This window comes from Phascolarctos cinereus, unplaced genomic scaffold, assembly GCF_003287225.1.
Source record: "Phascolarctos cinereus isolate Bilbo 61053 unplaced genomic scaffold, phaCin_HiC Scaffold_5;HRSCAF=322, whole genome shotgun sequence".
Classification (NCBI taxonomy): Eukaryota; Metazoa; Chordata; class Mammalia; order Diprotodontia; family Phascolarctidae; genus Phascolarctos; species Phascolarctos cinereus.
This window is the reverse complement of record NW_027555958.1, coordinates 294,806,070-294,821,961: the sequence shown is the minus strand read 5'-3', so window position 1 is coordinate 294,821,961 and position 15,892 is coordinate 294,806,070. Positions and strand designations below refer to the sequence as shown.

General features: G+C 42.6%; 1 protein-coding gene across 1 annotated transcript; it reads right to left on the bottom strand.

Annotated features, from left to right (window-relative positions):
• CCDC43 (coiled-coil domain containing 43) lies at positions 1–11,748 on the bottom strand. The gene is made up of 5 exons (XM_020997707.2): positions 11,520–11,748; positions 6,191–6,278; positions 5,395–5,530; positions 3,625–3,683; positions 1–1,481 (listed from the first exon to the last, which is right to left on the bottom strand). Exons 1-5 carry the CDS (start codon positions 11,706–11,708, stop codon positions 1,294–1,296), a joined length of 660 nt encoding a protein of 219 aa, XP_020853366.1. The 5' UTR covers positions 11,709–11,748; the 3' UTR covers positions 1–1,293.
• Between the last annotated feature and the right edge of the window lie 4,144 nt (positions 11,749–15,892).

Below are 15,892 nucleotides of genomic sequence, written 5' to 3'. Positions count from 1 at the left end.
TGGTGATTTAAATATCAGAAGTTTATTTGAAAAAAATGTGGAAAATGTGAACCATTTACATTTTTGAAATGCTATGGCTCAGGAGTGTGTGAAGGAGAGAGGAGAAAAATCTTTCCTTAGCCAAGCATCATTTTAATCATCTGCACATAAGTTAAAAGGTCTGTTACTCACATAATTAGTCATATGCAACTGATCTACCTTCAGTTTTGTTATTCAGTGAAAATGCCTTCTCTGGGTTATTTTATGATCAGTAGTTGTTTACAATCAAAGAGAAGTTCCTTGCAACTAAATTTAGCCAGTGAAGAAAGCAGAGATGGAGAACTCTTGCTAGCATCTGACCCATCTAAATGGACTTAACAATAATGCAGGCATCCGTACCTTCCCAGAACACAAATCTGGATGAGTAGCCAGTGGCTTCTTTCTCCCCAGTGTTACTTGAAGAATGAGAAGGTGCACCAGGAGAGGCTGACCTCATTGCTGGATATGCAGTATTGCTAGAGATTCCTAGTGTTGGCTTTTTCTTTAGGGAGATGACTTCTCTATTTACTCCAATCTACCCTAATTCTTTAAACTAGGAACCACCAGAAGTTTTTATTTATATTTAGATAAGTCTTAAGGTAGGAATGGTACTAAACTTTCCACTATCACACTGGAAAAAAAGTCACAGTTACAGCTATAAATGCATAGCTACATACTTAAATAGCCTTGCACTGACATGATAGTCATACTATTCTTTTTTAAAAACATCTATAACTACCTCCACTGCCCTAGGCTTAGGCTTCTGCTCCTATATATTATTAAAAAAATAAAATCTGGATTTAGCTTTCTATCTTATCAGATAGAAATAAAGAACACCACATTTTAGAACTAACTACTGTCTCAAAGCAAACTTCCACTCTACATTCTGTCAGAGAGAGTAGTATCCATTCCAATCCTACATACTCCAGGTTTAAAAGCTACAAAGCTAGTTTGCTGGCCAAGAAGAGGAAGACCAAAATTTTTAAGTGGTTAATAAAAAGATCACAGGAATTGATTTGCTGAAAATAAATCACGCCTTCTCAGATCTTTGGTACAGACATTGGCTACATCAATCCAACATTACCCACACCACAAATCCCATGGCACATTTTGCAATTAAACATTTGTGATTTTTCTTTTGGCTGTGTAAACAAGGGAGGAAATGCATTAGTAAAAACCACCAGGACTTCTCCTATTTTTCCTAAATACACACCATATGCAAGACCCAGTTCTTCCTTTGCTCAAGTCCTTGGGGAGGAAGAGAGGATCCAGACGTTACCGTTTACGCTCCCCTTTCTGTGTCCTTTTCTTTTCCTTCTCTTTTCGCTCCTGCTTGGCCAGCTTGTCTTTCTCCCTTTGTAGTTTGTCCTGTTCCTTCTTCCTCTGAGACTCATCCCGCAGTGAATCTCGCTCCAATTTTCTAGCATTCAGGACATCTTCCACATTGGTGTTTCGGAAGAGAGCTGCTGTTGAGTTAAGGGTTAGTGGCACAGGCACATTGACTATCTCGTTCTTCAAATTTTTGGTTACTTTCTCCCTCAATGAGTACTGACTGTTTTATCCGTCTCCAGATTACCTTGAGTTTCTACCCATAGCCTCCTGGAGGGTAAGGATCATTCAGCCATTCAGTTTTAATTTAGGTGCCTGGCATGGACAGGATTCAAAGTAGAATATGAACTGGTGAAAAGTCTGAATTAAAAGAGTAGTACATACAGAAGAACAGTTTTATTTCTGCATACACAGTTGGGTTTTTGTGGTCCAGACTTATACTTTCGTTAGGTGTCCCCCTGGAGAAAAGTCCCTCTACCAATGCAGATGAGCAGCTACTCATAGGTTTATGGTCTTAAATGCCTGGGGACATGGAAAGAAGATTAAAGACTTGCCTAGGTTCACAAAGCCAGCATGTGTTAGAGACAAAACCTGAACCCAGGTTTTCCTGACACAGAGCCAGCATTCTATCCACCAAGCCAAGGTTACATTAATGAAATGTTGTAGAAGTATTATATCTGGGATGTAATGCAATTTTTAAAAAAAAGCACTGATTTTGGAATGAAGAAATCTTTAGTTTGCTACCTCTGCCATTTAGCATCTGTGTGAGCTTAGGCAAGACACTTAACTCTTCTGAGCCTATTTCCTTATCTGTAAAATGAGGAAGTTAGACCAAATCAGGTGTCCTTAAGTTGGGATCCATGAAGTTTAAAAAAAAAATGGATAACTATTTCAGTGTTATTGGTTGCTAGCTATTATTTTATTTTCATTTAAAAACATTAATTCCGAGAAGGGATTCATAAGCTTTACCAGGCTGCCAAATCGAAATTCCCTTTCAGCTTTAGTAATATTTAACTAATATATTTACTTATGAACATGAAAAGCATAGTAAAGAGACATAAAATGGGGATAAACTGCAGCATATTGCCAACAACGACTTTGACATCATATAAAAGGTGTTATTGAAACTATGTCTATAAAAGGAGGTGTGAAGTGAAAATGAAGGATAACTGGTGGATAACCCATCTGGTGAAAAGCAATGTTAAACAGACCTACATGAGAACCACGATACACAAGGTAATAAGGTACCCTCCCCACCCCCCATGGAGGATTTATGGGAAGAAAATGACATATAGGATGAAGAAATTGTGATCTTCCCTAATAGAGGGAATACCCACATCAGGGAGAGCATAAGCCCACTGAAGTTAAATTCTAACATAAATAGATGTACATATTTATATATGTGTGTGTATATCTATATACGTATATATATACACACACACACATATACAAAAATATTTGTAGATAAATGTAAAATAAATATTTTAACATAAGTCCTATGTAATTAGATTTAGGATACTGTATTCAAGGTAGGTGCTGCTCAAGTATTTGAAATGCTTTTTTGGTTAAATGTTTGCTTATACCCTCAATAATTTGCTTAATTTAATACTATGCTTTTTCCAGATAGTACCAAGATAAAAGTCAGCTTAGCCCTGGTCCTAATTGTCACAAAATCTGAACTTTACTAGGATCTGAATAAGCTTTACCACAGTTAAAAATACATACCTAGGTAAGCTGCTTCAAAATTTAAGGACTTCATAACAAACTTTGGCTGTCTATACTAGCCAAGTACTCTTTACCCCTTAAACACAATTTGTTTTTGACTTGGTATCTTTCTGTTTGGTATTCCCTATTCCTCTTCCTCCTAATCTATTCCTTTCCTCATTCAAACAGTTCCAAGTCTGCCTTCTCCAGGAATCCTTCCATGATCAGATTTCATCTGACTTCTCAATGCCTTCCCCTAAACACTTACATATTTAATTTTAAATATATCCCTTTTACTTGTTAATCTATAGAAACATTCTTTGATGTCTGATGAGTGTATGCTGCCTTGTCAACTAATGTAGAAGGTCCCTAGAGGTAAGACAGAGATAATTCTTTGGTTTCTTTTATATTGCTCCCATAGCACCAGGCACGATATTTAATAAACAGGACTTTTGGAATCGCCTTGAAATTCACTCTCCCTGCTACTCCCCAATAACATGAGGTAACATGGAAGTCATTATTCTCAGGAAAGACTGAAGAAGCATTTGGGGGACAGACACCAGAGAAGGATACATTTTTCAGACCCAATGTTCATTGTCGTAGCAACTGAACCATCCTTCTCATCTGCTTCAGTAAAAGGAGTTAAGGAATGAACAGGAAATGGGTAGAATACCAAAGTATTCCATAGATTCATTTGCTTAGGGAACTTAAGTACCAAGTAGGGAGAAGGACAAGGCTAAGTTTGGATGGTAGCTTAAGGAACTGTAAGTTATCTGCTTCAACCTTATTGCTGTAATATAAGATCTTAGGAAAAGACACTCCCTACAAACCTCATTTCGTCTGGATTTGACACCCTCTTATTACTGAAGAGGTGAATAACATTCGATTTTACAAACATTAAGTGCAAGATACCATGCTATAGACGTGTCTTCTGAAGGTTTCTTTCCAATACAAGGAACAGAAATTTTTATCAGAACTCTTATTCTGCTCCTTGGAAGGAGTCTTGGGGAAAAAAGGAATTGACCTGAACAATTTCTCCCTAAGTTAGAGCCTAGTAACCAGCTATCTGATTTTTTGGTGTATGATATTCATTTCAAATATTTGCCAGACAAACTACAGGTGCGTGTTTTAAGTTGCAAGTAAACTAAAAATGAGGGAAAAAAAGCAAAGCCTAACCATGCTCTAGTCAGTTGACTGATTATGTATACAGGAAGTCTTTCCCAATCCCTTTTAATTCTAGTGCCTTCTCTCAGCTTATTTGTACATAGTTGTTTGCGTGTTGTCTCCTTCATTAGACTGTGAGCTCCTTGAGGGCTGAGACTGTCTTTTGCCTCTGTTTTATCCCCAGTGCTTAGCAGAGTGCCTGCCATATAGCAGGTGTTTAGTAAATCCTTACTGAGTGACTCGCACTTCACCCTACCAGTGTACATAACCGTCTACACACTCACCTGGGTCAAACCCAAGAGTCCAGTGGTCTCACTCTATCCATTGCAACAACAGACACTTAAGGAAGCACAATCCAAACAACGCCATTCCGGGTTTAGTTAGTGTAATTCATTAAAAGAGACTAGCTCTGCCACTAAATATATCTATAGGACTAGGAAGGATAGCACTGGGGTGAAGAAGATTGGCCCCTCTGTTTGTAAACGCATAAGGAGAGCCAAAAACTATGAATGATTCGGGGAGAGAAGGAAGTCACTTTAACTATTGGGGCTTCAGTTTTCCTATGTATGGGGAGAATAATTCTTAAATTGGAAAGATATGAGACAACATATACAAAGATGCTTTGGGAGGAAAAAAAAGTAAAAAATGCTCCCCACTTCAGGTTGTTTCCCTGTTACATTTAAAATGATTCATTTTATACAATCAACACGTTCCAAAAACGTGTGAGAAGTGAGGCATACTTAATAATAATAATACTCAAGAGCTACCTGGTAGTGTGGAAAGAACAGCAGGCTGGGAATTGGGAGACCTAGGTCTGGGTCCTAACCCTTACTAGCTATGTGATAATGGAAAGGTCATAACCTCTCAGCCTCAGTTTCCTCATTTGTAAAATGGGAATAAATCATACCTGCATTAACAGTAAAGCATTTGATAAACCCGAATTCCAAAGTTCTAGATATGTTATTTCAGGATTTACATTAGTTCTGTACACTGCCCTCTTCAATAAAGTTACTCACATTTTAGAAAGTGAAACTGAGGCACAGAGTATTTAAAGGCTTCCCAGAGTTACAATGTGGGCCAGCAGAAATGAGATTGGAAATAATGATGGAGAAATATTTAAGTTAGACCTTGAGAGCTTTAGTGATAAACAAATAACCTTCAGAGTTCCAGAAAGGATATTCCTCCTCATCTGTCACATTGGCATACTGGGCCAACAGAGCAGCTTTCCGTTGCTTCTCCTCCTCTGACACCATTTTGGGCTTCACCACAATCTGCGCCTGTTTCTCGATAAGGGTGGCAATGGCTTGCACCTCATCTGGTGTGGCGTGAGGGAGAGAGAGGTAATGACAACAAGGTTGTTGTGCATGACAGGGGTCAGCCCTGATAAACCAATCGTCCCAACAAGACCAGGGCAGTCTTATGACACCAGTACCTGTTTACCCTGTGGCTCTGGAGCTACTGGGGTTCAAATTCTGAGTTTTCTTAAACCAGAGAGGTTCAGTCTCAAAACTTGCCTACTCCAACCTCCCTCCCAAGAAGCCTAGTAAGAAAAGGGCTAACTTACCTAGGATCCCTTCATGCTTTTAGTGATGTTGGATGGGGTGGCTATTCTTGGATTATTACACTAGTTTAAAATGAAATCCATTTTCAACTAAGAACACCAAGAGAAAAAAGTGGTATGCTGTAAGAAGAAGGGCAGCACTGAAGGAAAGGATATCAGCCCCTCTGCAAATCCATAAGGAGATCCAAAAAATGATGAATGTCTTGGGGAGGGGGAGAGGACAGGACCAATGTGCTATCACTGAAGCAAAATGGGAAAAGGAAACTAATGACAGCTAAGAGACATATGAAACTGATGTGAATTTGTATTCTATTAAGGACAAGCAGCCAAAATGGAGAACTAAAAATGCTTTTTCCTAACAGCTGTATAGAGCTACTAGAGAAGCTTTCAGAGGGCAGTGCCAACTCACGCTACCTTCTTTTTTCTCTTTGGTGACAACATTCTGGGTTTCTGACCACCGCTCGACAATCTCCCTGCAGATATCAAGGAGTGAGTCTTCTTCCTAGACAGAGAAGTAGGCCAGGTAATTCCAAGAATGCCAAAAAATCTTCAGGTGGACTAAATTGAGAAATCTGGGGACAGGCCCAACACACAAGACAGGGCTGATTCCAGCCAAAACTGAAAGGGACCCACGTTTTGGAAGACAAAACATACAGAGATTTTTTTTCCCCTTCTAGGACTTCTAAACACCCCAAAACAGCAAAGGGCCCAGGACCCAGGCAGTAATCTTATATTCTCGTCATCACTATCCCTAGAGTTCATATTTGCTAGGTCAATCCCACCTACTGTATTCTGCCAGATGAGCCAGACTCAAGGTAAAAGGAATCTCCTTGTCAACAGAATCAGCCTACCTGCTCCCTTTGAGACAAACCTTGTATCTTCCAGGCACATTACCCATCAGGGACTATGGGTGTGGAACACTGCATATACTGTTGCACTTGGTGGATATATTGTTTAGTTTTGCTGAACTGCTTCCTTATCCACCTTTTCTTTCTTTTCTATTCTGTTGCAAAGGATGGCTCTCTTGTCAGAGAGAGGGGAATAACAGATTGGGAAATGAAGGTGATATAAGAGCCTTCGATATGAATTTTTAAAAAATTCATTTTAAGAGCTTGCCTTCTGGAGGACCTTATGGATCACACTAAACTCTGAATGTACTTCTCCTTGGCTCTGTCAGCTTTTTTTTTGGCTAGGCAATGGGGTTAAGTGACTTGCCCAGAGTCACATAGCTAGTAAGTGTCAAGTATCTGAAGTCGGATTTGAACTCAGGTCCTCTTGACTCCAGGGCCAGGGCTCTATCCACTGCACCACCTAGCTACCCATGTTTGTCAGCTTTTTAATCAAGATTGGACCTCCAAACTTGCTGGGCTACACCAAGGCTTCTTAAACTTTTCCCACTCGAGACCCTTTCAGCACTTCTTACACTGGAGGAAACAGAGGGCATTAGGGAGAAGAAAAAAAGGATGATATGGAGGAGAGGGAGAGAAAAGAACATGGGCCTTTGACCCAGATTCATCCCTTTAAGTTACTGCCTTGGTCCCCCTAGAACAGCTATAGGTCTCCTGCCTGACTCGTGCCCCAAGATCAGGTGATTGATTGGCCAGTGCAACAGACAAGAAGGCGAATGCGATACCCTTGATCTTTCCAGTCCTAACTAGACCTTGGTCACTGGATCCTATCTCCAAATTTGGCTAAAAAAAAAAATGACATTACTTCTAGTTATTAGACCCAAGCCTGATCTGAGGACTGATCTCATTAGGAATTTTGATTTTCCTGGAAAGGAATCTAATTTGTCAGGGGACTCTTAACAAATCATAACCCAGAGTCAGACCTGTAGGGGAAAAAAAGTCATGCACATGATCGGGAGAGTGGTGGAGTGTCAACAAGATGTCCCCTTCTGAATTAGATACTTGGAATGTATTGTATATATTATTTGGAAAGCCTTCCTCCATAAGTGTGTTTTCCTGAGAGCCAACGTGGTACATCATAAAAACACTGGACTGGGAATCAAGAGTCCTAGGTCTGAGACACCTGCCTTTGCCACTTTACCACTGTGTGACACTGGGCAAAAATAATTTCCCCTCTCCGAGTCTGTTTTCCCATTTATATGTCTGGGGCAATAATGCTTGCACTACCTACTTTACAGGCTTAATGTGAGTAGGCAGACATGAGACATTAATTAAATGGATGAATTTCCTTTCCCCAGTTAGGCTGTTAAATTTCCAAGGCCAAAAACATAATTTTCTACTTCTCCAAGATTCTTCCTCACTACAAATGGCCCTGCAGACCAACACTGCTCAATCGAAGCTAATGTCACATTGGTATATCCAATTTCCTCGAAGTTTTACTTGTGGTGAGGGAAATTAAGGGAAAATGGAACATGAGAGACAAAAAAAACCACCCAGAAAACAAATCAAGTCTTCTGTAGGTGGTGGGGACTTCAGGCATTAGATTGATTCCTGAAAAACTGACCTTTTCTACTAGGAAAAGAGAGGAAAGTGGGGTAAGTTCATGCAAGGAGTCCCAAAAGTCTTAAGTTCAGATTTAAGTTGGAGCTTTAACTGCACTGAGATTTTTGGGACACCTTGTATTTGGTTTTATCAGCAGATGAATGGCTCCAAATAAGGACAATCTATAAGTGGTGGTCATGGCAGGTGGCACTATTTGTAGCTTCCATCTAAGTTAAGTTCCACCCCCTACTTATAGAGTCTTTAGAGATTTTCCAGATGGGATAAAAAGAACCTTAATCAGCTGCCCATTCCCACCCACCCAGGATTCCTGGTAGTAGTGAGAAAATCACCTCCATCATGACCTCCCAGACTGGGTTAAGCCACACTATAACTCCTGAAGTCTCAACAAAGGATTTTAGGAGAACCACATGAAACCAACTTCTTTTGCCCAGCTTTGCTGCATGACCCAATTAATGCCACTAGTGAGTCCCTGGTAATGACAACAGGTCTGGCTATGAGACATCTAAACAGCTGCCCCTGTGTCAAGTTACTGCTGCATCCCCCCAGCTGATGAACTGTTCTTCTGTTGGCTTGCACAGGCCTCCCAAAGGAAAAATGTGATTGGTGTGGAGGAAGGAAAGATGAAGGGACTCTTCTGTATCTGGAAAACATGACTCTCTACCCTCCAAAGGGCCAGGATCCTGGTTGGACCCTAACCACTCCCTAATATAGCTATTTCCCACACCATAATTAGCTAGGCAAGGGCTTCAAGATTCCCATGTTAGGTCTGGCTAAACCTCTCCCCAACTCTGACACCAGTTAGTTCACTGACCCTGAGCCAGTCATTTAATCCGAGACTGCTTTGGCATCGACTTAATGTCACAGTATCATGCTGAAAGCCCCTTATAAATCTTAAACCACTGTAGATGTGAGCAACTCTTATGACTGCCTTACAACCAGCACAAATGTTTTGACCTGTACTTAACTCCACTTACCTACACAGCGGGGTACTCAGTGCCTCACTGCACCTCAGTCTCCAGTTTGCTAGACCCACAAACTGCTGGCATGTTTCAAATGCTCCTACCATCAGCACCCATCCATCTTCCCCAGCTGCTTCTCTCTGAAGTATAGTGATTAGAATGGGCTTAATTACAAGAGAACAGTAAATTCACAGGTGACTCAAAGGGTACAAGATATCAAGTACTACACAACTATCTGTCCAGTGACCAGCTGGGCGGCTCTCAATTTTCCTGGTTCCACAACAGTGTTCCGAGTCTCGTTCATTTGGTCTGGCCTGATATCCTCGTGGTCATTTGAAATGACCTAACGGGGACCCTGAGCATCCCCCTTTACTGCAGCCAGAGTAGTGTCTCCGGACTTCTTTCCCTCAGGTCACTGAGTGCTGCTGGCCTCAGCTCTTTCCAGCTTCCAATTTTCCCAGCTCATTCACGGGTAGGGTTATGAAAAAGTGTCAGACTCTCATCAATCAGTAAAGTGTGCCACTTACTATTGAAGAGTACTATAAGCTACAGAGAGCTCTGATGAGGAGACTGAATATAGAAAACTGTTCTGTTGCCACAGAGGGTACCCCAGCAGTGTCGGGTTATGCCCTGCCCTAGCCTGATCTAGGTAGTCTCAGCCAATATTCGATCTCACGGGCACACAGAGAAGCACTACATGTGTTAACATGTGTGTTAACACAACATTCCAATAGCAAAAACCTCCTGAAATTCACACTCTGCATCCCACATACCTTCCATCAGGGTTTTAGTAACTGAATGATCACTTTACCAGCCCTTGCTCTACACATCAGTAATTAAAGAATGTGCCCTACCAATTCTGGATTTCTTCATTTCAGATGATATCAGAGCAACAGGACTGTCACGGACAGCTATCACAGCCACACACTGTGGTCTTCCACATCCCCTTCAAGGCAGATCTAACTTTAGCCTCTTCATCATTTTCTGTTGTTGATACACTGACTTTGGGAGTTGGTTTTTTAAATAGCTAACCTAGTCAGATTATCTAGCTGGAATATAACATAAAGGGACCAGGAAAGAAATAAATCTCTTTACAAATATCTCATTTGATTCATGAAAACCCTGGGGGGTAGGTGTTATTATGATCCCCATTTTACAGATGAGGAAACTGAGGCAGAGAGCGGTTGAGAGACCTGTCCAAAGTCACACAACTAGGAAGTGTCTGAAGTAGGATTTGAATTCACGTCTGCCTGACTCCAACATTCATTTGTTAGGGTCACCCCATTACTGGAGACTCAGGTCAAAGTGCAAGAACGTCAAGAGTATTTGCAAAGGTTTGCACAACTATTTCTGTACAAGATGTTATCCAAGCCCTATAAAAACCCAGTGAGGTTTGTCCTTCACTGTTTGCCTGTTGCCCCACCCCATTAGACTAAAAGCTCCTTGGGGTCAAAAACTGTCTTTTACCTTTTTTTGGCACTGTGCCTGGCACATAGTAGGCGCTTAATAAATGTTTACTGACTCATTTTTACAAATGAGGAAACTGACGCTCAGAAAAATTAAGTGACTTGCCCAGTCATGCAATTAATTGGCATCTGGCACACAGTAGTCATTAACAAATGTTTACTGATTGACTCATTTTATAAATGAGAAAACAGGCTCAGAAAGATTAGGTGACTTATGATTAACTCCTACGGCTAATTAAATAACAGAGAGGAGATCTGAACCTGCCTCTCAGCTGAAAAGTGCTGACCTCCTCATTCATACCCAGCAGGTGCTTTGTGTGTTCTTGCCCCACCAGAAAGTGAAAATCCAAGGGATCTGAATGAATATGGGGGAGGGAACGAGGAGACGAAGCCTTTCCCAAGGTTCATCCCCAAAAAGGGATTTCCCCGAAACAATCTCAGGAGGCAGGAAGCGTGCGATGAGAATGTGCTCATTTTACAGAGGAGGAAGCTGAGGCTCAGCAAGTTCACCAGCCTAACAAGCATCAGGGCCAGCAGGAGCAATGAACCTCCCATCCAGGGCTAGCTGCACTCCGCCACCGGGGTCCCCACTCCTGGGGGCGGCTGGGAGGATGAAGCCTTCAGCAGCGTGTGTGCCGCTTCTCCCGCTTCCCGCCACCTCCCGCCTCCGGCCTGGGCTGTTCCTCGGCGCTCCCTCCGGGTCCTCCTTCCCCACCCTTGGCCAGCCGCAGGCTCCTCCCCCTCCGCCCCCCAACCCCGACCTCCTCCGGGGGCGGGCCTCGGCGGCTCCACGCGAGGGCGCCGGAGCCAGGGCAGGGCAGGGCGGGCGGATGCCCAGGTTTCTCACCAGGAAGGCGGCCAGGATGCCCTGTAGAGCATCCAGCCTCTCCTCCTCGTCGTCCTCTTGCAGGACGCCCCGGATGTAGGCGCCGTACACGGCCCAATCCACTCCGAGCGCCTCCAGCCGTCCGTCCAGCCACGGCCCGAAGCCGCCGTCACCTTCACCCGAGGCAGTGGCTCCGCTGGGCGCCGCCATCTTACGGCAGGGGTCCTCCCCGCCGCCGGGCCGCCTCCTGCATTGCCTGACGGGGATGGCCCGCCGGGCGCAGTGCGCATGCTCCCATAGGGCGCCGGTCTGAGCCAGAGGGAGCGTGGAAAGGAGCTGAAGGCGGAGCCAAAGGTTAAAGAGACCGACCCTCGGGCAGGAAAGGAGAGGTGATTGGTCGTCCGGTATCTGGCATGTACGGGACCGCCCTCTTTAGACCTACCCGGTACCACGAGGCGGGTCCATGCTTAATGGTCCCAGAGTTAGTGGAATGAATTCTAGTCTGTTGCTCTCACTTCAGTCAGACAGCATAATGATTATTAATAACAACATTAATAATAACTATCATTTATATAGTGCTTTAAGGTTTGCAAAGCGCTTCTTCAGATATCTCATTCGAACCTCATGACACACACTCCCACCCCAGGTAAAATGCTGTTATGATCCCTATTTTACAGATGAGGAAACTGGGAGAGGGAGGTTAAGTGACTTGTCCAAGGTAACACAGATAGGAAGTGTTTGAGGTCTGATTTGAATTCAGGTCTCCCCTGACTCCAGCATTCATTTGTTAACTGTGCACTGTGTGGGTAGCAGGCACTGTGCTTAGCACTGAGGATGCAAAGTCAAGTCAGCCAGCATTTATCACCTCAGCTCTGGACTAAGTGCAGTATCTTTCTGGGGAAGGGACTGGGGAAGGGACTGGAGAAGGGGAGGAGGTTGGCCTGGCTCGAATCTCCTGTAACTCTCTGCCTACTGACCTCTCTGGCTTCCTTTAAGTCCCAACTAAAATTTCACCATCTACAGAAAGTCTTCCCTAACCCCTCTCAATTCCAGTGCCTTCCCTCTGTTAATTATCTCTTATTTATCCTGTATATAGCTTGTTTTGTATATATTTGTTTGCATGTTGTCTCCCTGATTAGATTGTAAGCTCTTTGAGGGCAGGGATTGTCTTTTGTCTCTTTCTGTATTTCTAGTGCTTATTGAAGGGCTTGGCACATGGTAGGCACTTCATAAATGTTTATTCATTAACTGATCCAGGTGTGACAGGCTGAGAGGTTGAGAGGTTGTGACCCCTCAAAGACCGGAGTACAGGACGGGTCGTCTGGAATGAATTCACAGACTCAAGCATTCTTTAAGCCAAGGTGGCAAAGATTTAGTTACGCTCTTCAGCAGGCAAGGATTCTTAAAAGATCCTGCAGCCTTAGAGAGGTACAGTTAAAATTTATATAGGATAAAATACAATAAAACATGTGCCAAATATGCTAACTAGGGGATGCAGGGTGGGATTAGGGAGTGGTTAAGGAGTGGTCAGTTCTTAAAAGAACATGCACTTCTTGTACCTACTGTGCAGGCGTTTTACCCACAGCTCACTAGGAAAAGCCCACAAGGGGGGCCACGTGGAGGTGTGGTTTTTAGGCCTGCTACATCACTAAGTCAACTAGAGTTCAGGGTAACTGAGAGCTGTCCAGTCTGCTACCAATCAATGTCTTGTTTGACAAGATAGATGTAGGGAGTATACATATGTCTTAAGTCTAGAATACAGTTAATGAGGAGCCCAGGATGTAGATAATGAGGTAGGGCGGTAGGATAGTATAGTAGTGGGTAAGAATGTCTTTATGACCCAGTGTAAAGCCAGTTTAAACTAATAAATCCTTCAGGTGCCGTTTGGAACTGCATGAGGGAGAGAGATAAGGGTCTTGCTGGGGCCCACTCATGAGTAATTGCTAGGCCCAGGGTCCTTGGGCTGGGGAGAAACTGTCAGGTACAGTGTTTCTGAGGCTAGGGAGAAATTGGGGTCCAAGTACAAGCACCCAAACACAAGCACCAAAGTACCCCGTCACAGGCACTATGCCAATGCTGGGGATACAACATCAAGTCAACAGTCATTTATTAATCACTTACTGTGTGTCGGGCACTGTGCTAAGTGCTGAAATATGGTCCCTGGCCTCCAGGATCTTACATTCTAAAGGGAGATAATATGTAAATAATTATGCATACACAACATCTATGCAGAGTAGATGAAAAGTAATCCCAGACCACTAACTCTGAAGGTAATCACTTCACCAGTAGTGGGGGAGGATAGGGCAAGGATGACAAAAGGCCTCCCACAGAGGTGGGATTTGAACTGAGTCTTGAAGGAATCAAGGGAAGCCAGGAGGCAGAGGTGAGGAGAGGGAGCATTCCAGGCATAGCAGACAGCCAGAGCAAAGGCACAGACGTCTGTGGAGATGATTTGGCCTCTGGGAGGGGCAGTAAGTAGGTCACTTGTAGCTAGATCATAAAATGAGTAGAGGGAAGTAAAATATAAAAAAGACTAGGGAGATAGGAAGGGACAAAGTTGTTGTTGTATCCAGTTCTCCAAGACCCCATGGATCACCACATGGTGGGTCTTTCCATCCTCCACTATTTCTGGAAGTCTATCCAAGCTTCCATGACACCATCTATCCATGACATCCTCTGCCCCTCCCCCCCTTTCCTTTTGCCTTTGTTAACCAGATTTTTACTGACCCAGTCTCTAATCTGAGAATGACCAGGCCAGAGACAAAGTACAGTAATCAGATAGCTGTTTAATTAATTAGTTTCATTAGTAGGAACAGATTTGCACATCAGGGATGCTGATCAGAATTCCACCTTGGCAAAATGAAGACAGAGATTATATACACAAATCCCAAGTGAAACAGGAGCTTGGGGGAAGGTGGATTACAGTCATTCTCTAGGGCCAGAGTAGTTTCCTATGACCAACCCACAAATGAAAGACAATACAACAATTCTGGAGTTCTGGATCAATATTGCTCAAGCCCTGGGGAGTCACAATACTAGAGAGTTCCATGATGGGAATAGGTTTAGCAGTCTTTGATTCGCTTCACTTAAGGTATACAGGCAGTGATTGTGAGCATTGTCAAAGGTTTGATTGTTCATTTCAAGCTTCACTGTAAGTCTGACTCACAAGAAAGGAAATTCTGAAAAGTCTATTAGTATATTCATTACACATATCTTATCAATTACTATAAAAATCATAATTCCCTTCACAATTGTAATGGAATATTAATGGTTGTAAGAAATGACAAGCAGGGGCTGCTAGGTGGCACAGTGGATAGGGTCATGTACTTGGGAGTCAGGAAGACCTGCGTTCAAATCCAGCCTCAGACACTTGACACTTACTAGCTATGTGAGCCTGGGCAAGTCACTTAACCCCAACTGCCTAAAAAAACAAACAAACAAACAAAAAAAAGAACTTTGGAAATGATTGTGTGATGTGAGAGACTCTGGCACAGGACCTCTCAGCATGGCATGCCCTCATCAGAGAAAGTGCTGTGCTCTATGAACAAAACAGAATTGAAGTAGCTCAAAAGAAATGCAAGATGTGCTAATTTAGAGAATCCACCCCAAATGTTCGCATGGATTATCTGTGCCCAACCTGTGGTAGAGCATTCCAAGATCATATTGGTCTGATAAGCCATAGTCAGTCTCATTGTAACTTGACTTTAACATAGTGATGTCATTTCGGTCCCCTTTGAGAAGGAAGGACAACAAACAATCCCTATCCCTAATGAATTAATTTTATCCAATTTAGCCCAGAGCTAGATAGTCAAGATCTCTTTGGATTCTGACTCTGTCACCTAGTATGTAAACTATCACTCTCACTTTTTGTCAGTACTGGTTTAAATGACCATACTTGTTTGTGCCTTTATCCAAGTCACTGGTAAAAATAACTAATCTAATATTTTCCTTTACAAAATAATATTTTGTTTTGACATGACATCCACCAATCTCATAAAGTATATTTCTTATAACCATCAGGCTTTTTTGTTGTTTGTTTTTAGTAAAACCTATGCTCCAGTGGCCTACATGGGTAAGATTCAATCCAGACAAAGCCCTCCTCATCACTCTACTTTGGCATACATTACCCCTACTTCCTAATGACCCTGAGAAATTTCTGAATAGAGCTCATGTCTAGGTCTCTACCAATCCACCAATGTGTGTAAAAAGGTTCTATGTAAGCACTCAGAATAATAATAAATTTAAATATATAAATGTAAATAATAAATATATCTAATACAGGGCAACCTTTATTTCACCCTACAGAAAATTAAAACAAAAGGCTCATAAGAGCTCATAAACACTGCAGAAAGCAAAGGTCCCAGCATATCTAAAAACAATCCATCCAATTCTTC

Bases quoted from the DNA above. Each gene is read 5' to 3' on its own strand.
- CCDC43 (XM_020997707.2), bottom strand. From the start codon at position 11,708: ATGGCGGCGCCCAGCGGAGCCACTGCCTCGGGTGAAGGTGACGGCGGC. The intron at 3,684-5,394 runs ATATCCTTTCTG...AACTCCTTTTAC, and splicing joins AATGTGACAGATGAGGAGGA to TGAAGCAGATGAGAAGGATG. The intron at 1,482-3,624 runs GTATCCTTCTCT...ACTCAACAGCAG, and splicing joins GAACATTGGGTCTGAAAAAT to CTCTCTTCCGAAACACCAAT.